General features: G+C 45.7%; 2 protein-coding genes across 4 annotated transcripts in view; one reads left to right on the top strand and one right to left on the bottom strand.

The window, feature by feature from the left end:
• VASH1 (vasohibin 1) lies at positions 1–15,640 on the top strand. The gene is made up of 7 exons (XM_067296856.1): positions 1–258; positions 5,268–5,356; positions 6,457–6,513; positions 7,597–7,671; positions 8,720–9,101; positions 9,380–9,492; positions 10,078–15,640. Exons 1-7 carry the CDS (start codon positions 1–3, stop codon positions 10,148–10,150), a joined length of 1,047 nt encoding a protein of 348 aa, XP_067152957.1. The 3' UTR covers positions 10,151–15,640.
• The window catches only part of ANGEL1 (angel homolog 1), a 15,778-nt gene continuing 8,178 nt past the window's right edge, over positions 15,621–23,220 (bottom strand). For all 3 annotated transcript variants that reach the window (XM_067296853.1, XM_067296855.1, XM_013940580.2), the window contains 2 exons: positions 22,963–23,126; positions 15,621–22,136 (listed from right to left, as the gene is read on the bottom strand). In XM_067296853.1, coding sequence (XP_067152954.1) covers positions 21,967–22,136; positions 22,963–23,126 — 334 coding nt within the window. In that variant the 3' untranslated portion in view covers positions 15,621–21,966. The remainder of the gene's footprint in view (positions 22,137–22,962; positions 23,127–23,220) is intronic.

Genomic DNA, 23,220 nt, shown 5'->3' on the forward strand with positions numbered 1-23,220 from the left:
ATGCCGGGGGGCGGCGGGGCCGCGGCCGCCGCCAGGCGCCCCCCGGGCGGCGAAGCCGCGGCGGCGCCGCGGGACGAGGAGCAGGACGAGGAGGGCGAGGAGGATCTCCGCGACGGGGGCGTCCCCTTCTTCGTGAACCGCGGCGGGCTGCCCGTGGACGAGCCCACCTGGGAGAGGATGTGGCGGCATGTGGGCAGGATCCACCCCGAGGGCGAGAGGGTGGCGCGGAGGATTCGGGGCGCCGCCGACCTGCCCAAGGTGAGCGCGCCGCCGCGGCCGGCCCGGCCCGGCCGCCCCGTGCAGCGGGGCAGCCCCGGGGCCGGGCCCCCTCCCGCGCGGCCCCCTCCCGCGGCAGCACGAAGGGCGGAGGCAGCGCGCCGGCGTCCCGCGAGGAGGCGGCGCTCGCCGGTCCCGCTCGCCGGCGGGCGCCTCGCGGAAGGGCCGCCGCGGTGCCGCTGCGGGGAGGCAAGCGGCGAGGTAACGCGGCGCCCGGGAGGCGTCTCTGAGGCGCGCTGCCGGCCTTGCGTGCGGTGCGTGAACGGGGCACCCTGTTCTGGGGAGGCCCGGGCGGAAAATAGCCTTGAGGTGGTGGCTGTACGGCCTGGGAGAGGGATGGATCGCCACAAAGAGGGGGGCTGGGCAGAAGATGAGGGGAGGCTTTATCACAATCCGGATACTTGAGGCAGGGCGGGTGGCAGAGCTGAGGGTTTGAACCAGGAAGAAATTGCATTTAGGTACAGTTTCCCACAGCAAGAGGAATTCTTGCACAGAGCAGTGTAAGCCAGAAAAGGGATTTTGATGCTAGACATGTTTAAGAGGAGTTAGCTAACACACGCAGAGGTTGTTGCTGGTGTGGGATCAGATGTGATTTTGAAGTGCATTCCTGGCTTTGCTGCTGAGAACTGTACAAAAAGAGGAACTGAAGATCATTTCACTTAGCCTTGTGTTGTACTGAATCATTTGCACATGAATTCTTGTGATTGTTGCTATCTCTGCGTGTTGCTTGTCTGCTGGAGAAAAATCTCCCCCTTTATTGGCATCTTCTGAACAAAAGACACTGCAAACATTTGGTGTGGCACTCCGTTGGCCAGTTATGAGAGTATGCCGTTGTACGAATGAAGGAAATTCAAATAACAAAAAATGAAGCCTCTGTGGGAAAGTAATATGGAGCGAGCAAGAGGTCGTTCTTATATAGTGCACAGACAAGCTGTACTGCTTTCCATGAGCATCTCGGAGGGAGTGTGCAATATAAGTTCCTTTGTGCAGGGAAGAGTTATAGGCAACTGTGGCAGCAACCAGAACAAATCCTGAATCCTGATTACAGTCCCTGTTCTAACCACTAGACTTTTCTTCCTTTTCAGCTTTCCTTCCTCTCCTCTGACTTTGTCTTAAGCCTGGGGTCAATGCTGAAAGCATGTTTCAGATCAATCGGAACATGCAGTATTTAATTTCCTGACCAAAAGAGGCTGATTTGGCCAGGAGAGAGGAGGAAACTGGAATAAAGAAGTTCAGAGTGTGATGTATGAGAGGAGGGAAATACTTTGTTCAGTCTCTGTTGTTGATCTTACTGTGAAGTACTTCTGCTGCTCTCTTTTAGCTGTCTTATACAGTCTTAATGCCAGAGGGTTTTAGTTAGGGGATACAAGCAGTACAAGCTCCTCTAACAGTAACAGGTTAAAATTGGGCTATCTATTTATTTAGTGCATGCCAGCACACCTGGGAACCAGATCTATAAACTCTATTCGATACTCTGCAATCTATGAGATGTCGTGCCCAAGCTCACCAGGCATACAGATGAGAGGATGCTGGGAGGCAGGAAGCAGCTAGGATGAATGGGCTCTCTTTCCCTAGCTCCTTCTCACCTCTAGGGATGTATTTATATCTTTGAGGGCTACTTATACTACCACACATCTCTGTGCAATCAAGTTTCTTTGAAAGGCTGGTGCAACAGATTAGAATTAGGGCAGTGAGTGTACTCTGCAGGGCTGGCTCTTCTGAAAGGCCAGATACCCTTTGTATGCTAGAAGCTGAATAGGCCTTTTCTAGGTGTTAGGAGTTGGACAGTGGTTTGCCTTCTCACAAATTTTTGCCTTGAAGGGTGGTCAATATTGGGTGCTGGGGGAAATAATACTCTTTCAAGAGTTGCCCATAAACTTAAAATGATGACTGCAGGAGGCTGTGATCAGATGTTATAAATATGTTCACAGATCAGCTGTAGGGACTGTCTCTTTCACTGTTGTATTGACAGCTCAGAAATCTCTGGTTTCCAATGTTTCCTTCTGGTAGATTTGGGGTGTCCACCAAATGAGCTTTGCCAAGTTTGCAGGATGTGGTTAATTGGCCATGTGTCCTAGTCTTGAAAGTGCCACCTTCTTGTAGGTTGTTTCCTTTGTAGCTACAACTTTGGGGAAGTTATGAGGGTGAAGACAGGAAGAGCTATATCTGATGGGTTCAGATGGATGGAAGGAAAAAAATCCATTTTTTTTTTAGTCAGGATAATATCTGGGGTTGGTATTCTTGGTTGAATGAATGTTAATGAATGAATGTATGTTAATCTGTAACCACTGTCAGTGCAAAGTTGCTATCAAAAGGGGAGTAGGGAGAAGCTTGGATACATATAAGCACCATAAGAGAAATTGTTGGTAAACCAGGCTCCCCCAAAACACCTCTGTGATATGAATAAGAGGGGACCTGTGTCTGTGCCTCTCTTCCGTCAGTCTAGTCTCTTGTACAGCATGGCCCACTTAGTATATGAAAATCTCTGTTGCTTTCTGGGTCCCTTTTCCAAAAGCAGAGTCCCGATTGCATGCATACAGTCTGCCTGTCTAGCAGGGCATAAATGCAGTAACTTGGTGTGCATGAATCTAGGAGGGGTGTGATGCAGCCCCTCCATGCAAGCGATAAGGGACTAAGGATGTGTTCAAACAGCCTGCTAAGTCTGGCAGAGGTATGTGTTCTGGGAAATCTGGGCTTTCTTCCTAGCTCTTTCTCCAGCTTTCAGCGTAACTAAAGGGAAAGCAAAACGGATCTGATCTTCCCTCTCTTTTGTTGGAAATAAATTCCTCTGTGCTTTCTTCAGGACTGTGAAGACTGGCTAATGTTTATAGCCCTTCTGAGATGTGCAGTGGATGATGCTGGATAAGAACAAAGGACAAGGGTCTCCCATCTTGTCAGTGTGGGGCTGAGGGATGAATTCCTTATTCCTCCCATTCTGTTCCTATTGCCCCAGTAAAATGCTGGAGACCTGATGCAAAGGAAACTGTAGCCTGGGCTGCAGGCCGAGATCTGAGGGAGAGAGCACACTGTACTTTCATCAGTTTAATTACTTGAGGTGCAGGAGGCTCTTCTGCATTAACTAGTCCCCTGCTGAACTGGTTGCCATTACACTGTCTCAGTGTTGCAGTCCTTTGAGGAAAAGATCTGGGAGTTTGTACTAGTAAAGAAAGGAGTAACTAACCAGAACCATTCATCTGAGCTGTTTATATGCACTTAATCTGCTTGTCTGCACTCAAAAAGCATGAAAGTCTCCAGGCTGAAGAAATGAAACAAAGTTAAATAGTCAGCCTGTCCTGCTTGTTACCTCTTCCACTGTTTCTGGCTGGAAATGATTTCCTATGACTCAGTGTGTCAGCTCACAGCATCCAAACTGACTCAGCTCGCGTGGTTCCAGAGATGGCTCCATCCCTGTGCTGTTCTCTGGAGCCTTCCCTGCTCTTGCTGTGGTTGAACAGACCAGGTTTCACATCTGCTCCTGCTGTTCCTGTGCCGCCTCCTGCTAGGGAGGCAGCCAGTGCCTCTGCTTGCTCAGAGCAGGGAACTGAAATCAGACACTAGAGACAGTAACTGGCACCTCCAAGAGGTACTAGGAAAATGGGTGCTGGTGGCCAAATGATGCTACTTTGTTTTCCAACAAAGAAAAGAAAGACCAGATACTGGAGAGAAAATGAACAGAGACTGAGTTTAGCTCAGTGTTGAAGTGCTGCAAGGGTTTGGAGCTAGACGGAAAGATGCTTAGAGTACAGATGATTTTCAGTGACAGATCATCTCTCAAAGCTGAGCAGTCGCTGGCCCCTGTGCTGTACTGGCATAAGCTGTGTGTGACCTTGTGGCAAACCAGGTCAGGGAACTGATCTGACTGAAGAATAACCATGCCTGCTGGCTCAGCTTTCAGTTGGTTCAGGTGTGTGAACTGGTTCACTTGTGCCAACCCAGGCTGGAGGAGAGGGTATGGAAATGAGTGGCTGTGGAAGTACATGGGGAGGGCAATGGGTGGCTAAGCAGTGCTGCTGGCTACAAAACCACAGCCAACAGAGGCAGTGAGCACACAGCAGAATAGAAGGCCCTGAGGGAAGATCTGGGTCTGACTTGTTCTTTCTTAGATGGGGGATAGCCCATCTCCTGGGGAAGTCTGAAGAGGAACTGAATCGTTAAAAAACAAATTGCTGCGAAGAGCTGCAGCACTGGTATCAGAGGGGTGTTAAGGCATGAGCTATGAGAAAGGATGCTGGTCTGTTTCTTCAAGTCTGTCAGTCACACCAAATCTGTGTCTTCTCCATTAAATTTGTTTAATGAGTGTGTCCTCAGGGCTGTCTGCCAACCTAGCTTGCCTGTCTGCTGTAGCCGAGCAGACAGGGCCCTTCTCCTTGCTTAGACATGTTTTATCAGCATCTGACAAGGCTGCAGTTATCTTCTATGGAGCAAACAGAGAGGAAAATTTGACTGCACCCATAAGGCCAAGGCCTCAGAATGGGACAGCAGTCTGAGTAGTGGACTTGCAAAAGTCATTCCCTGGCTATGTAATTCAAAGCAACAAACACTGAAGGTAGGCAGTCATTACGCTATTAAGGCTGTGTCAGCCAATGCCAACTCACCTGAGGTGCCCGGTGACAGTGCGTCTGTCCTTTGCTTACAAGACTGCTCCATGCTCTGGTAACTTTGGGAAATTCATCCTCAGTCTCTGTCTGTCTCAGTCTCTGTCTGTCTCAGTCTCTGTCTGTCTCAGTCTCTGTCTGTCTTCCCTTGTAATGTTGTCTAAATGCAGAGCCCATTTGCACTGTGTCCCTTGCAACTTTTTGGTGTTGCTTCTTTCTCAATTCCTTCCCAGTTACAGATATGAGAACAGAGGAGTGTTCATTGTGTGGCCACTTCAGGCAGCCAAAAGGGGCTGGTTTCAGAGGAACGCACTCTCTGTAGCTATGTGCCACTGAGTTTGGCAAGGAGCTGGAAAGGTTTGGAAGCTGTGATTAATGCTGTGCTCCCCATTTCAGATTCCCATACCGAGTGTGCCTGCGTTCCAGCCGTCCACCCCCATCCCTGAGCGCCTGGAAGCTGTACAGCGCTACATCAGGGAGCTTCAGTATCCTTTACTATTACCTTTGACACTGATGTGATAACCCAGGAAGAGGGAGCAAGGAGAACTTCCTTCCCTATGCAGGAGAGACCAGCTGGAGGGGAACTGAAACTTGCTCCCTGAAAACAGGAAGCTGGACTTGGGATGATGGTTTGTTTTGCTGCTAAGTTTTGTTTCTATCTGACTTCCCTTCTGATCTTATTCACTCCCTGTAACAAATTGGCACTTTGTCAGGGGCTTTTTCCCCACAAGAACCCTTCTAGGTCAGTACACTGGCTTTACAGAGCCATTCTTCTAAAACATGCACATCCAAGACCCTGACTGCTGGATCTCAGATGGGCTACAAAGTTTTTCATCTCACTGTTAAGTGTGGCTGAGCTGTGATGGAGAGAACTGCCTGTAAGGTCATATTGAGCACTCTTCTCTGCTATTTAAAAGGAAAGTCAGCCACTCTGCTTTTGTGCAACTGTGGTATGCTGCTCCTTTATATGTAGAGCTGCCTGCGTAACTGTGTCCTGGGAATGAGATTTCTCCATCCCTACTGCACTGGATAGCATAAGGACAGGAGGCATGTGCCACACAAGCATAGTTTAATCTCACTGATGAGATACAGAGCCAGCTCTGGTTTCAGCCCTGACACACAGTAAGAAGGCAGTCCTTTTGGCATCTTGTGCACATCTCAGGTGGTTGTACTCCTGGCTGCATCCCAGTTGGTCTGAGAGTAAGGTACCATGAATGTTTCTAGGCTCCATGTATTCTCTGCAGACAGGAGCAGGCAGAGACCTATCAAACTTTATTCTGCCCTGACAGTTGGAAAGTTGAACAGAGCATATGCTGTCAGCAGGGAGCTTTGGGAAATGGGATGGAAAACTGTATGTGGTGAGGAGGACGAGAAGAATCAATAGGAAGAAAATGCAGTGGGAGTAAGGAGGGACTCTAAATGGGAGAAATGCAGGCTAGGGAGGTGGGGACTTTCTTGCTTTGGTGTTGTTTGTGGGATCCTGACCTTGCTGTGAGAATGGTAATGTCTTTGTGACAGTTCTTCAGACAGGTTTCCTTGAAACTCTACTCTCCAAGCTGCAGAGCCCTTAACCTCTTACCTCCAGGTACAATCACACTGGGACACAATTCTTTGAAATTAAGAAGAGCAGACCTCTGACCGGGTGAGGGCTGGCAGCTTTTCCTGTGTTTTATCCTTGCTTAAAAATGCTGGGGCCTTGCTATACTCGCTGCTTGTTCTTCCTTCCCCTGGCCAGCATCCAGGTGGCACTCGGAGCTCTCAACACTGCGGCTCCATCCTACTTTAGGTGGCTTTATTGTCTATTGCTTCAAGTATGTCTGGGCAGAGCTGTGTCTGTCCTTTCGCAAGGACAGAGGTAGGTTTTGTTGTCATGAATTAATAAATCTAGTAAAATAATGTATTTCAAAGATGTGTGAATTGTAATATAACTATATGAGCTTTTGATGGATTCTGAAACTAGGTTCTGCCCTAAATAAGTTTTGTAAAAACCAAATATCTTTGCACGTCTAACTTCACAGCATTTGTGAGTGCCTTTGCAGAATACAGGCTCACTAAGCTTTTGGTGTCTTGCACTTTGAAGTAAAAAGTGGGGGGCTCTCCTGACTGCAGATTTTGAGAAGAGCTGTGCCTGTTAAATTCCCCAGAGATAAGCACCTGATGTTCACTGATTCTCTTGGCCAGCATACTGAGACTCCCCCAAGCCCTGGTATTGGCTTCTTACTATTGGCCCAGTCCATAAACTTATATGACCCAAATGGCTTGTATTGTAATCAGCACAATGTCTCTTCTGCAGTATTTGTTGAATAGAGGAGGGTTGTATGGTGCCAGGGAAGAGAGCTTTGCTGTCCTTGAGCCTTGTGAGGCAAATATTGCTGGCCCTGGGTCCTTTGAGGTTTCTGCCTGCAGTCCATCCAGAAGAACTCACTGAGTCAAGTGCTGTGGCCTCCTTGAGAACAGAGGTTGGCCTAGTACACAGCTTTGTTGTAACTCACTGAAGGGAGCTCCTTGTAAGCAGTGACAGTCTGTGGAACAGAATGCCAGAAGGCGTGATTTGGATTTCATATCTTCCTAAAAGAAGGTATTTTCTCCTCTACCTGACCTTAATGGGCCTTCCTCTCTCCTGGAAAACTACCTTACATATATACTGCAAAAGGGCTAAACTGGCCAGGCTTGCATACCACAAGCCCTCTAACTCTCCTCCTCTTTCCCTTGTCCCACTCCACAGGCTGATGGACCTGGCCAAAGAAATGACCAAAGAGGCCCTGCCAATCAAATGCCTGGAAGCTGTGATCCTGGGAATGTATCCTGTTCTCTTAGAAATGTGCATGTCTGCCCATCCCTGTTTTCTGCTCTGTTCTCTTATGATGCTTCAAGGCTGCTGATATATTGCTACCAACCCCCACATCCCTTTCTTTTTCTTCCCCCCAGTTCTCCCAAAACCTCCTGACAAAATTTAAGCAAACCATTGAAATACCAGAATTAATTCTTCAGAGCCACTCCTCCCGCTCCAAGAAAGGTAGTGCTGCTCTGGACAACTCTAGTATCAAGCAAAAGAGAAAGGAAAGATCTAAGGAAGGAACATATAAAGGGGGGCAAAAATATTAGCTAGAGTTAGGTCAGGAAGTCCTTTGTGGATGAAGACATTCCATTATTGCAATGTTACCTGCATGTGTTCTACACTAAAATAAGGAAGGGATTGTAGCCAACTGTTAAGTATGGTGTATGTTACCCCAGTAGACAGTCTAAAACTGCCTGCGAGCTGAGGCAATGCCCTTTATTAATTCCAGACTTGCATCTGCCTTTAAGCACACATCTTCCCCAGCTGTCTTCCCCAAGCTTAGTCCATGTCACATGGACTATAGATTTTGAAACACATTAGCAAAGCCACTGGAGGGGCAGGGATTGCAAGCGAATGTTTCAGAAGAATGGTCTGGTAAGTGCTTTGTTCAGTCCTAGGTTTCTGAGTGAAATAACAGCTAGTAAAACAGATTAAAACAAACTGTAGAATAATGCTGCAGAGTTTTTCAGCAACTATGAAAAAAATACATTAAGCATGCTAGTATTGCAACTTCTGCATCACAAACCTGCCTTGGAGTTAACTCCCCTTTGTTGGCTGTCTTGCTGAGGAGGCCAAGTCAGAGTGATAACTCGGTTTCCCTGTGACCCAGATGAAAGTAGGACAGCTTGCAATTAGTTGGACTCTTGATCTGGAGAACAAATCCTGTCTGTGTGATGCTTGAATCAGTGGTGAGTGTGCTGAGCAGGCTGGGAGGGTTTGGAGCAGAAAAGAAGTATCTTGTCAAGAAAATGGTATCACCAGTTGTTTCCTGAATAGCAGCTGTTGTCAGTTACCTCACCAACAACATGACCACGCTGGACCGTTTCCCCATCAGCTTCAAAACCCACTTCTCAGGGAACTACTTCCGACACATTGTGCTGGGGGTGAACTTTGGAGGCCGCTATGGAGCACTGGGTATCAGCCGGCGTGAGGAGCTCATGTACAAGGCGCCCATCTTTCGCACACTGAGCGAGCTTATCTTTGACTTTGAGGAGGCATATCGCCGCTGTTGGCACACCCTCAGAAAGGTGAAGCTAGGCCACTGTGTGTCCCATGACCCACACAGTGTGGAGCAGATTGAGTGGAAACACTCCATCCTGGATTTGGACAAGCTAAGCCGGGAAGACTTCCGTAAAGAGCTTGAGAGACATGCCCGTGATATGAGGCTGAAGGTGAGCAACTGCAATGGGGAAGCAGCTCACAGCTGCATCTGCTGTTTTGCCTGGACTGTGGCATGCTGGGGAAGTGAAGTGGCAAGAGGTCTCCTATGTGGTGGAGTGGAGGGTGAATTGGTGGCTGAAGGGTCTTTTCTATACAGGCTGGGCCCCTAGTGGAAGCTAGCAGAGTTATTCTCACATAATTAATTGCCCTTGAGCTTTGTGTTTTCTAGTTACTACTAGTATTGGTTTTCTGCTCATGTTACTCTTGTTTTTCCTAAATTTTCTGGCAGATTGGCAAAGGAACAGGGCCACCATCTCCCACCAAGGATAGGAAGAAAGATGTTTCCTCCCCGCAAAGAGGTCAGGCCAGCCCCCATCGGCGCAACAGCCGCGGGGACCGACGGTGAGTGGGGCTGCAGGGCAGGAGACCTAGAGCATCTTTATCTTGCTGATAGACTCCACCTTGCTGTCTTGTCTTGCATCCTTTTGGTGTCTTACTGAGGTTCTTTATAACAGAGGAGACTTCTCTCCCTTGCATTAGCATCCCTCCCTAATCTATGCCTTTCTGAGTTTATCACTGCTTGGGCCAGAGGGTGGTTGGATTTTTTTTGTTTGGAGTGGGGGAAGGTTGCTCAGATAGACAGTGATCTCAGTAGCTGGTATTTAAGCTTGCTCAGGGGTCTGAGCTGTGACATCTTGAAGGCCTGTACCCCAAAGGGATTCCACAGATTATATCATTGGTCAGTGAGATTGTTCTCCTGAAAACTGATTTGAGGTATCAGTGTGGAGTTCCTGCTCTTCCTAACCTGTGTTATCTTTCTGTGGAGTTCTTTGAGAGAGTTATTGAAGTTAGAGAATAATTCTGCCCACTGTAGTGTGGTGTGAGTCTAAAACTTTCCTGTCTGTTTATCCGGTGCTGGCATCTCTATGTGCAGGCCCTCCTGACTGAGAAGAGTTTCTGAATAGTTCTTACGCTCTTTGCTCACAGGCCATCTGGTGAGAAGAAGCCTGCTGATTCCAAAGCCATGCCAGACCTCAATGGGTACCAAATCCGGGTGTGAAGAGAGCTGTGCCTTGTGTGTCTGGCTCCGCAGACTCCTTGCTGGCTGCAGTTGGGACCAGAATCCACTGGCAGCAATTCTGACACAGGGGAGGGGGAAGTGGGAGTGGAACAGAGTGCTGGTCTTCCCAGGTGCTTGCCAGTGGGCCAGCCCCAGAGCTGGATCCCATGGGTCCCAGAGGATTCACCTGCCTGCTTCTGGGAGAGATGTCCATCTTAATTCACGAAAGCAAGCGTGGGTTTTTTTTTGTTGGTTTGGGGTTTTGGGGGGAGGGGTTTGTTTGCTTTTTTAGAACAGATCTGCACATTGGTGGGAGTGTGCTGCAGGGAGAATAGGGAATGAGTGAGGTCAGCAGACTTGCTATCAGATTTTTTGGGTTGACAGCAAGTAGATGAAGCATCTCATCCATGGTGCTCCTTCCCTGCCTGCACAGGTCTTGAGCCCATGCAAAGCCCATGGGGCTGAGAGTGATATTGGAATGGGACAGCCCCTGCATCTTGTGCAAACGCTCCTAGTTTTGTCATTCTGAGCACTTTAACACTGCTCTTGTGAGAGACAGGGCTGATTTTGCTCAGTCTCTGTTTTATTAATCATGCAAGAGCCTCTCATCTGGAGAAAACACATCTCTGGTTTAATTCAGCCTATTCCAATACATTTCATTGAGTCTGAGGGGGCAGAGAGTGGGATGATGGCATCTTTACCTGTTGTGATGCTGTTGGGCTGTTGCAGTATGTCCTTTTGTGGCAGAGCGGGTCAGGATATGCCTGTGACATTGCCATGTGAAAATAGGCAGAGAGATTAATTGTCCTGGCACCCGAGGGGGAAGGTTGGGGCTTGTTAGACACTTGAGTTTTGAGCTATCTCTTCATCTGCCTTCTCTCTAGTAGCTGCTAGTGACTGCTATAGTGAAAGTTGGCAGAACGTACCTCAGTCACCAAGGTAACAAATTTTAAGAGTAATGGCTGAAGAAGGATTTGATGATCTGAACAGGTTTTACAAGCATTTTTGCTTTCTGCAAGTCTTTTTCCTCCATTGCTGCAGTATTACAGGCCTGGAACACCAGCCCTGAGCATGTGTTGGTGGGAAGCCCTGCTCAAGGAGATTGCAGCTGCTTTTCTGACAGTTCAACTGGGAGCCTCCTGAAGGTAGTTCCCCATTCCAGCCTCAGAGTTGGGCTGGACTTTTCTGCCCAGTCACAGCCTTAACATTTCCTAAACTTCTTTTCAGGGGAATGTAGTACCACTGATTAAGCAGTGTAATACTTGTCAGAAATCAGGAGTGTTGTCAGGTCTGTGAGGCCTACAGCTTGGAAAAAGAGTGGTTGCCAGAAGTCAGCACAGTGTAGCCTCGAAGTGATCAGGATACATGGATCTGGGAATGCAGAAACTCATCTTGGGAGTTGGAGGGTTGGAGAGAAACTGAGTCTTGTTTTACCACAACATTAACAAGGAGCTAAACTGTCTGAAATACTAAATATTTAAGTTTGTTAGAACTGGGCTTATACTTTCCGGTGGAGTCATTAGAAACACGATGGAGCTTAGCTCTCTAGCAGTTCTGTGTCACAGTATAGCTGTGTCACACTCTCATATAAGCAGTGCTATTCTGGTGGCAGAGAATGGGCTCTTATCCCCAAAAAAATCAGCTCTTCTGTCGAGTTAAAGCAGTGTTAATCCTTGAAGCACTGCCCACAAGTGTTTTAACTCAAGCCTTACAGGTCCCTATTGTACATCCTTCACTGTGATGTAACTTGCAAGGCGCTATGTATGTATTCATACAACTGCAGTCTGTTCTTCCAAGCTCTCTTAGTTGTCTGTACTTTTCTGCCATGCTGCATGACCAGGAGGAGAATCCACAGTGATGTGTCATAACTTGCTGCTGATCCAAGATAAGATTAATCCAGAAGAGGATGCTAGTTTCCACAGTGCATTGCAACACTTGTTCTCCCTTGCACTCCAGCTACACGCAACACTGAAACTAGACAGTACCAAGGCAAGCAGCCATTTGGCTGTTTCTTCTGGTCAATTTTGTGCAGCTGTAAATTAGCATACTTAGTATCTGGATGCTAATGGTGATAACTGTAAAGGTACCACAGCTACCTGTAAATAATAAGGGTCACAGGAAAGCCACTAGCTGCCTTCTCATACTGTCATGTAGCACACTGAAAGTTCAGGTGTCACTGTGAAATCTACAATAAATGCAAGCAGCAAGGGAGACTGAATGTTAGGTTTTATTAAAGTGGATGAAATACAGAAAAATACTGTAATACCCACTTATATAAAACTAGGACACCTACCATTTTTTTTGGTTGGTTAGTTAACTTGGAGTGATTGGAAAGCTCTTGAGAATAATTAGTAGCTTCATACAGAGCACATTCAATAGTTGGATAGACGTGAGCCTTTTTAGATGGAAAGGAGGAGGGAAGAAGACTTCAAAAAAGAAGGGGCAAGTGATGGGTCAGCTGCATGCTAATGATGCTTTCTTGAGACCAGGGCAAAAGGATGCTCAGCAGTGTTAGATCACCAGGGCAGAATGGCTTAAAACAAAACGCTTTGTTTGACCCAGTAATTAAGCACTTTTCTGCAGGATGTAACTGAGGCCAATAGTTTAGAAAATCAAAGGAAGTGGATGTTTAAGGAATGAGTGACAGGTAGAGTTCAAGATCTCTTAATCCTCATCCTTCAGAGCACTCACTAACTGGAGCCAGACAAGAAATCCTCTTTCAAGATTTAGTTGCATAATTGTGTGTTAGGAATCTTTTAATTCTTATATATCTAACATTGACGTCTCGAGATGGACACAGGACCAGACACTGAGGCATCTACTAGAGTTACTGTTTCAAGCCTTCTGCTGTGTTTATTTGGGTGGTAAATCTCCTGCCCCTTGCTGTTTCTGTATCACCAGTTTAGTGGCTGGTGCAAAGAAACAGAAAATGACTTAATTTTTCCCCTTCTTGTCCACTCTGTATCTCCATAACAAAATGCATCGCTTCAGTGTAAAGCTTAGGTTCCTTGCTGAGATGACAAACAGGAGAGCACCCCCAACCCCAAACTTGACACAGTGGACTTGTGCAGTCTAGCTGTATGCCCTAAGTAACTTGAGGGTACAATGAAGGATTAACCATGCTTTTGCAATTCCACTTTCCTCTCTCAATCAGCTGCTCTAGTTTCTGGTCTGTCTGCCTCAAAACCCAAGAAAAAAGTCTGAAGATGAATCTTCTTCACTTTCTGTTCTTCACCATGACAGAGAATGAATGGAAGGGAGAAAATAGGGTTTAACTCATACACCTTAGCATCTGCAGAACAAAAAAGGATGGTTCTTGAAGATTCCTTTTAATGAAGTATTTAATGTTAAATATTGATGTGATAGTTCAGGTAGCTCTGGGGTGTAAATTTCACTGTTCAGTAGGTCTTCTCTGATGTCTGTTCTGGAGTGCAAGTCCTTCTGAACCCTGCGGAAGGGAACTGCCTCCATACACTGAGAATGGATAGACACTGCCTATGTTGTACACCAAGTCTAGGCGAGGTTAGAAAGGCTTTACTTGAGCAAATGCTGGCCCAGTGCTAGCAAAAACTATTTTAAATGTAATTCAAACCTTGAATTAATAGTTTCTCCTTATACTTTTATGTAGACAAGCCCTTTGACACAGGGGCAATCAAGACATTTTTAAAAGGATGCCTGCATTAGTGAGCAAAACCAAGAACTTTCTCCTGTGATGTCACTCTAATATAAACATCATGTACTAAGAAGTGGGATCAGGTCTCCATCAGTCTGTGACACGTCAGGTTTTTTTTGTTTGTTTGTTTGTTTTAAACCCTGATAAGCTAAGTGAGTCTTTAGGAACTTAAGGTATGTTAGCAAGTGTTTTAGCTGGGCAGTGGAGTGCTTTTATTCAGATGACTCTTTTACCTGTGTGCCACTGTATGGGTCAGTACATAGTATGTTTGGATCCCTGCCAGAATAAATGACTCCAGAACTGTGGCTGGGAAGTAGTTTGCATTTATACAGTAGTTATATTGCTGTTATCAGATCTGCTTAACACGATTTTATTTTTATTTTTTAAGCATTTCAGGTGAAAGCCTTAATCAGGTGCCTACCCCTGAAGGCGGGCTCACATGCAGTGTTGCATATGCTGAAACATGACTGTCTTTAAACTTGCAGAGTTTGAGAAAACATAATGAACAGAAGAATCCTCTGTTACTAAAAGGGAAGAGTCTGGATTAGATGGGCTTGACTCTGCTCCAGTGGTTCTGGCTAATCCCTTCAGGTGGTTGTTTTAGCCATTTGCTTCTTTTAAGTAAAGTATTTCAAGTGGTCCTGATGATTAGGAGCTAGATATAAGCAGGATGTGCCCCATCTCCCATGCATATTGTGTGTGTGAGTCTTGCTGAAGTAACACCATGAATTCCAGTGGTCTTGCATTGTTATCCTGTAGGACCTGCATTAGAGAGTTTATAACATAACCTAAGAAAGCAAGTGCTATTCTTGCTTGGTTTTTGCTCTGCCAGAGCAGAGCTCTCTATAGCCAAGCTGAACTTCTTAAGGAATTTAATATTTTTGTCTGTCTCCTGAGCAGGTGTTTACTTATATCACAGCCACTCTCCTTCAGAGTGTGCCCTGGCTCTGTCTGCTCAAGAGCAACTCAACTTAGGCCAAGAAGGCTACTAAATCCCCTGTAATCTCTGCAGGGCAGAGTTTCCCTCCAGGTCAGGGTTGAGATGGTGCTAGTGGGACCAGAGGGTCCCCTTCCATGCACATCAGTATTCTACTCTAGCACTGATAGGGTGCTCCAAAACCATTTACATATTTATCACTGGTACAGCTAAGAACTAAGAAATGGAGGGTTTCTTTCTTTATGAACTATATCATGTGTGTCTTTTTGTAATTAATCAGCATGGTTCTGTGTTCCTGTGTAGCCAATGCAGAACCTGTATTTAGATTTAGTTCTTATTGCACTTCCCATAGTCCTTGATACTTCTTTCTGCTTCCTTTCACACTTAGACAATAAAATTCCTCTGTACTGCTGTCAGCTTGTGCAGAGAAAAGATGTCTGTACTGTCTTTCTTCCTGACTTTAACTTACCCTTTGTCAGTCAGTTGAAGTCAAAGGTATAGTCGAGTGATAGTATCAGATTAAGTATAGATGCCCTGTGCTCACAGCATTATGGAAAGGGGACATAGAAGAAATTTTCTTCTCCTTCAATCATGAGTACATCTGTACATGTAGAGGTAGCTGCCAGAGAGTAAGAAGTATGCATGTGGCTGTCTAAAAAAGGCTGAAACTCATCTTTTCCTCCTGAACTGCCAGCAGTCAGGCTGGATGGAACAAAGTCCACAGGATCCAGTGATAGGAATTCCTATCTTGACACAATACTCCAAGGGTTAACAAAAACCTCTATTTCCACCATCTTCAACATATGATCCAGTCTCCTTTCCTGGCCTGAAACACTATTCTGCTTAAGCTCTGTATTAAAAAAAAAAAAAAAAAAAAAAAGCAGTTTAGTGGCCTTCCAGGCTCATGACCTCACCAGGTCTTCTCCAGACAGATGCTGGGTTAATAAAGGACAGTCAGCTGCAAGACTTGGTGCATTTCCCCAGCAAGGGGGATCCAACTTTATTCAAGCTATCATCTTTCAGGCATAACATACCCTTCTCTTTGGGAAATGAGTAATAGCTGGGACCAGGGCCAGGATGTAGGCAAGCAAGCTTAGAGCTTATGCAAGTGTACAGGAAAGGAATAAGCACCCCCTACCCAGTTCCTCCAAAGAGAGTGGTGCACATGCAACAGTCCCTCTTAGCTAAGTTAAATTACATGAACAACTTCTGCCTTGGGCAGGGGGGAAAGTGATTGCACAGCACTTGATAGGTGGTGTTAAGAGACAAAAGAAAAAAGTAACCACATCGAAAGCCTGCAAAGTCTATGCTCAAGTCCAGAAGGTCACAATAGACTTCAGCAGTAGAGGAATTCTTGCTCCATGTCCTCTAATTAAATACTTCAAGATTAATAATATTAGCAAAGACACTAAAATGCTGTAACGTCTCTAAACCTCTGCTTCATCTCAGTGGAGGAACACTGAGATGCTTGTCTGAGAATGCCCTCTGACCCATCTCTGATTTTCTTAAAAATCAGGTAACCTGTAAAACCCCTATAGAAGTATGGGTCAGGTTGATTGCTAGACAAAGATTCAGAAAGGTAAAGCAGTGACTTTTACACAGATGTGATTTAAAAATAAGACTTTCTGTTCCCTCCTAGATCAGACTTTCATTCTGATACTGACAGTTCCTGCAGTTCTAGGTTAAGTCAGTTGGAGGCTATACTATTTGGACCTTAATGCAAAGCCTTTGCTGTGGAAGGGAGACTGAAAAGAAGCTGTACAAACCACCCAACAGAGTGAATCAATAAAAATAATAATATTTAAAAAAGCAACTACTGGTCAGCTATTATGTTGAGAAGCCCATGACTGCAAAAGGTAAGGCCCTCACATGCCTAGAAGCATACAGGATATTAATAGTGGTGGGGGGAGAACCAAATCTTAAAGAATTCTCTCAGTGCACAGACCGCAAGATTGTGAAAGGAAAAGGCGTATGACCTGCTATGGACAACTGAAGTCTCTAATGGCCTGCTAACTCAGTTGAGTTAGCTTTCCTGGTTTACATTTTCATTTTGTTAAGGAGTGACTGCCATCCTATCTCCTACCCCACTTTTTTTTTGGGGGGGGGGGGGAGGGGAAGGAGAACTGAGAAAACCTTTAGAATAGCTAGTGTATTTGTTTACTCCCAGTTCAAGAGCAGCTGCTAAAAGTAGCCAATAACTGAATAAATCTAGGGCTGTGTAGCCAACTTTCCATCCAGGAAGAGCAAAGCAATGCAGCCTAAAACTGAGTCAGCCCTCAAACTAAATAACATTGCTAGGACTCAATGGCAAATCTCCTTTGTGTATAAAAGGAGACTGGATGGAGCAAATGCATCTTTTGCTGTAGTACGAGCCAGCTCCTAGTCCAGTCTGTCTCCCACTTGCCACCTCAGCACCTTAAAAACTGTGTTTGTCTAAAAACAGTTAGGAAAAAAAACTTTCCAGCTCCACTGTACAGCATTCCTATTCCCTTAGAGCACAAGAATGTGCAGCCTAGATCTGCCATTAAAAGAAAAGGGGAAAAAAAAAACTTCAGGACTAGAATGACATTCTCAGTGGCAGTTGGAGGATGACTTGCCTTGACAGGAGATGCCAAGCATGTGCAGCTGACAAAAGGAGGGAGCTTGAGGCATGCCAGATGTTAAATCAGTCATCCATGTTATCAGCACAGCAGGTGAGGTCTCTATAGAAACTCAAACATCTCATACTTCAAAACATGATGCAGTAAGTTTGATAGTAGCAATTACACAGTGTGTGCATTTCAGTATATCGGAACCATGAAAAGCACTCAAACACAAGCAGCTACAGTCTGGTAAGAAGATGTCGTAGACAGCAATTCAATTAACTTGCACAACAGGAAGCCTACTGAGAAGAGCTGGTATCCCAGTAAGGTCTGCATGTACTCTTTTAGATGAGGCCACAAAAAGACTTGATCTTCGTTTGGATGAACCCTGGATGAGTTTGCAAAGTCCTAAGAGTACATTCCACTAACATTCATTAGTAAGGTGGTGGCAGTGGGAGGAGAAATAGCACTGTAGCACAGCCCTGCTTTGCAGACTGTTTGTACGGATCATCACCCTGATCAGTCTCAAAAATCATTAGGAGCAGGAAACACACCTTGATCTGCTCTGAAAGATACCATCTCTGAGGTGCTGAACTGCTCTCAAAGCCTCTAAGGTACTCCTCAGGGAAAACAATCCAAGATCCGATATATTCTTAGAGTTCTCCAATGCTTCACAAAGTGGGTGGTGAATAGGGCACTGACAGCAACAGGACATCTTAGACTTCTTTTGTTTTTATGTAACAAGACTTATTCTGACCCAAGTATTGGTTTCAGAGCTCCTGCCTCACCTGCCTGAGTAGTTCTTCAGGACTGAGGAACCCACTATCCTATGGCTTCACAGTATTTAAATGTTGGGTTTATAATAAGACAGCCCTAAAGAATTCACCCACAGCTTCTAACTAAAGAAATACAGTTGCAGAAAAAATAAACATCAGTAACCTAAAAAGATAACTGGATATGGCAGTCCTGGGAAAACAGCTGTGAGAGAGAGACTTCATAAGGAAAAGGCTTTCAAGCAGCAGCCAAGATCTCAACCAGCAGCCAAGCCTCACTTATTGGGAAAAGAACAGAAATTAAGAGCAATTACATGGTCTATTCCTCCTCCTGTCCCACATAATTGTGGCAACTGGTTTTAGAGGGCATCCTCCTGAAGTGCTGAACAACTTATGAGTTTGAGACAGTGAAAGAAATCCAACTTCTATCTAAATGGCATAACTGAGCACAGCTTGGCAGCTATGGCGCAATCTGAATTGTGGTCTAGTGAAGATACTTTGTTGAATATGAGTTTGCCTCTATAGCTGCACGCTCCTGATAACAGACCATAAACAGGGTATGTATGCATGCTGCCAGTGGTCTTTGGCATCCCCTTCCCTAAGTACCAGTCTTCCCAAGATCTGTATCACCACTGAGAAGATGATGTGGTTGTATTGTAGCTCTATGATACCCTCCCTTTTTGAGTGTGGCAGATATTCCTATTGTTCCACTTCCATAACCATTTAAGCCCCCTCTGTAATTCATCAGAAAGCCATGTTAATGACAACTAGCTATGTATTTAGGTCAGGAAAGAGTGTTAAGAGCTACATCTGGGATCCTAATTCTGTTTCCCACCACAAGTTGCTCGTTACCAGGTCTCTCTTATTATATTCTCAAAGCAGCAGTGTTCTATTCTTAAAGCAGCACAGAGTGTATTATTTTCTCACTACAACTACAACTATACACGAGTTGCAATTTTAGTGGTAGAAACTCCCCTCCACTCTCCAAGTTTTCCCTGTAGTCCCCAAAAGACAGTCATTCACAGGTCTCCAGCTCCATTTGATGTTATCTCCAAATTACTCCAGAATATGGATATTTTTCTTTCCCAAAACAGGTCAAGTATATAGGAGTTTACACCACAGCTACAGTGACAGTGATCAAATCACAGCAATCAACACTGAAGCTGCATATGCAGCTTCACCTCTGTCTTTGTGTGTGTGTGTATGCTGCCACTAGTGACAGTTCTGAATTTCTGAAAGTGTCACCTATGAATGTCCAAGGAAGCATGTGTGAGCCAGGGCTTTAGGAGCTGCAGGACCCTCTGGGAGCTGTCTAGCCTTCAGAAAGAAAAATCAGAAGACCTGTAGGCATTGTCCTGCAGTGTCTTAACACATGACTCCACATCCACTGTGTAAGAACAACTCAACCATTCCAAGCATTCATGTATTGAAAGAGAAAACATTACTTTGACCCTGTGGAATATTAGATTTTCCAGCAAAATATAGTTGGAAGCTTATACCAGCATGGAAAAAAACCTCCCTGAGAGATGCCTTCATGCAAGTTACTGAAAAGTCAATGCTTTGGTTTAAATAAAAAGGAAGAAGCACTTCCAGTTTTCAAGCACAACTCCTATGCCTCAGTTAAGTTACAGGATTGGCAGGGTGCATGGGCTAGCAGGGGCAACCAAGTCATCTGACACGATAGGTTTGAGAGGAGGCAAACAAATGCATTCTGCTGAGACCAACGTCACCAGGGTGCCCTCCAGCCCAGCTCTAATAGGGCCCTGGGAAGATGTTGCTCATTCCTCAGCTATTTGGTGTACTGTGTGCATGTTATGGGTCTCTGTATACGGGGCCAGGGGGGCTGCTTCCCTCCCCCCACCCCCAACATTAATTGACCATCAGACCTAGCCAGCAGTTACAACTGAAGCAGGCAGCCAAAGCTGTAAGTGACAACAGCTAGAATTGTCACAGGGTTTTTGTTTTTGGTGTTTTTTTAAAACCTTCAGTGTCTTCCAAATTTCCTATTCCAATGTTGCCAGCTGGTAGGCGTTATCTGCAAGCAGGCTTGCAGCCTTGCTTTCTGGCAACCTGGAAACAGTGTGGCAGAAAAATAAAGCTCTCGCAGTGGCACAGATTTCCCTTTCCTCCCCTCCCCATTGCAAATAAAACCAATCACAAAACCAGAATAAGAGTACTTGTAGAAATTAGTGCAACTGTCAGACAAACAGAGCCATGGAAATACAAAGCTCTGCATTCCTCTAAGTCCTTGGAGGGTTCAGCTACCAGGAGCACAAGGTGCTGCAGTTACTATGTGTTTTTTCTTAAATTACAAAATTTTTATTTTTGAATAAAATTAAGAAAGTAACATTTAAAACATGAAACTCCCCCAATATAACCCAGGAAAAGGCAATGATATTTCAAGTCTCCTTGTACCCTTCCACAGAAATCTGACTGAGGTGGGACCAGATTTCCCTGCCTCATTTATGAGCAGAAGGTTGAAAGTGCTTCTGCCAATATTGCACTCATCTCTCACAGGGAAAGCCAAGCACCAGAAGTCAGGCCAAACTGGGGAATCTGCCCCAGGAACACATCCAGTTCTGCTGGTTTTGTACTGACTGAGCCACTGCTGACTAGTAACAATACTGACAGGACATCAAAGGTACACTGGGATCCAAGTGTCTGATGCTCTGGCTCCAATTACACAACTTTCCCCTCCCTCCCAAGAGACAGGGGTCAGTCCTATACGTTCTACCTACATAAACACAGCTGGCTCCAAAAGAAGGCAGTAGCATGAACTTCCATCTGGACCAGGAGGATGCTACAGGTTGGTTATCTGACCTCTGATAAGCCAATTGGAATAAAGAGGGCATAGAGAATGAACAGAGCAAGTGAGAAATATCAGCTCTTCCACCTGATGGCTCTGCTTCCTCTGACACGCCTTCCATTTTCACCTCTCTCATGGGACCTCCCAGAGCCATGGCCTCCTGAGGTTCTCATGTCTTACAGGACAATTTTCTCCACCTGAAATCCACTAGAAGGATCTTAAGTCTTTTTCCTACAAGTGCCAAAGGAACTAGGTATTGTTCTGAGACTGCCAGAAAGGAAGGGAGCCTTCCCCAAGGCCTCTAGGCTTTTGCTGTGTTTCTAGAGCTCCTGAGGACAGTTCTGTAGAACGTCAGCTCCATTCCCAGCAAGCCCATTCCCAAGTCCTTTAGACACAGTAAGGAGCTTCTTATAGAAACTGTTCAAGTCTACAAACTCTTTTGTCAGAAAGACAGACCTTACATATCATCAGCTAAAGCCATTTCCAAGCAGTCAGCAGGGCACTGCTCTCAAAGGCAACACCACAGCCAGTGGATGGGAGGACCATGCTTCATAAACTATCACTAACAAATTAAAAGAACCATTGTTTTGGCATGAAAGAGTATTGGTGTATACATCCCCAGCTGCTCGGCAGCAATTAACCAACTAGAAGTAGAAAGCATTGCCCCTCAACTGCCCAGCTCCTTGAAGGTCTCACCCAGTGACAAGCAAACACAGGAATTAGGTTGGCTCCTGAAGCACTAGAACATCTGCTAAATGAAGCAGGGAAACAAGAAAGTTAATTCCAAAGATCTCTTTAAGAGATGATAAAGCTTGAAAACAACTGGAAGCCTGCCGGGAATACAGCTCAGGTTTGCAGAGCCCATGAAACATCAATGCACAAAAGGCTCCAACTCTCCCACCACCAATTTTCTGTGAGGGTATGAGAGGAGAAGGGGACTTTTAGGACATGACAAGGAAAAGAGGTTTTTTGCAAGCAGATTATGCATCCAGAGCCTCAACTGCTGTATTCAGAACAGCTTTTCTTTAGGGAAGGGGGACCAACACTAACCCTCTCTGAGGCTGGAGATCTCCAAGCCAAAGCTAGCCAACAGGCAGAGATGATCAGATGAACAAAAAGGATTGGGTAAGCCATTTGCCATCAACAGGACATCTTCAGAGAGAAGGGAAAGTCGGCCAAGTAGCTTCAGGGCTCCATCCTGGTACAGCCTGCGACCTGATAGAGAAAAAGGAAACTAAACATCAGGTGGATACTCATGCTGTAGATTAACTCTATACACTCATAGAGAGATGCTTGACAACGCTCTCCGAGCCTTTTCCTGATGAAGGAAGTCAGCGTGCAAACACTGCATGCACCTAGATGTGAAAGCAGAGAGCATCATATACTACCGCTGTTCTATAGACTCATATACTTGGGAATTCAGCATATGCTGAATTCACCCCACAGTTGCATGGGAAGCCCCTGTTCAGTGCACTTACTCCTACAGATGCCTTTATGCTCTCCTTTGAGAAGGAGTTGATGTCTTCATTCCTACCCTTCTCTCCAAAGTTGATTCTGACCTGATCCAAACCAGCTCAGAGGCAGTTGCATGCAGTCTTTCATCAACCTAACTCCTGTTTCAGGAGTGGAGAGGTAGTGTCAATAAGATAACAAAAGCTACCTCCTTTTAAGGCCAATGTAGGGTCTCAGTTAGACCAGAAGTCCAAATCTTGAACTTAGGACCCAGCACTGCTTATCATCAAGAACACAAAGTAGATACTTGCACACAAGAAGCAGAATACATTCTGTTCTGGCTTCCTCAGAAGGCTACCTGAAACTCAGCTAAGCAGCTTTAGTTCTTCTACAGCAAAGATGTACAGTGTCTTCTTATGATACTTGAGCAAATGCTGCTTCTCTTTCGTGCATCATTTTGGTCACAGGCACACCCTGTAGATCCATCCCCAGCTTAATGAAATGCATTGCCCACCACAAAGTTGCATTTGCTGTACCACACAGCCCTCTCCTGACACAGTGGGGATGAGCCCCACACTGTCATACTCACCCCCTCTGTTCCCATTCTCCACAGGCTCTGCTGAGTAGAAGATATAATCAACGGTGGCTCCAAGTCCCATGGGCATAGTCGTGACCTCTGGGCGCCTCCTCTGTGGCAGGAAGTGGCTGTAGACTGAGGTCAGGTTAAGACCATGCTGAATAACGCCTGAAGACCTGCATATGAACAGCCAGCATTTACTAAGACAGGAAAAAAGCTGATGCCATGTTCAGTGTTGCAGTTGTAACAGAAGTTGGACGTTCCCTTGCT

The sequence above is a fragment of the Apteryx mantelli genome, chromosome 4 (assembly GCF_036417845.1).
Source record: "Apteryx mantelli isolate bAptMan1 chromosome 4, bAptMan1.hap1, whole genome shotgun sequence".
NCBI lineage: Eukaryota > Metazoa > Chordata > Aves > Apterygiformes > Apterygidae > Apteryx > Apteryx mantelli.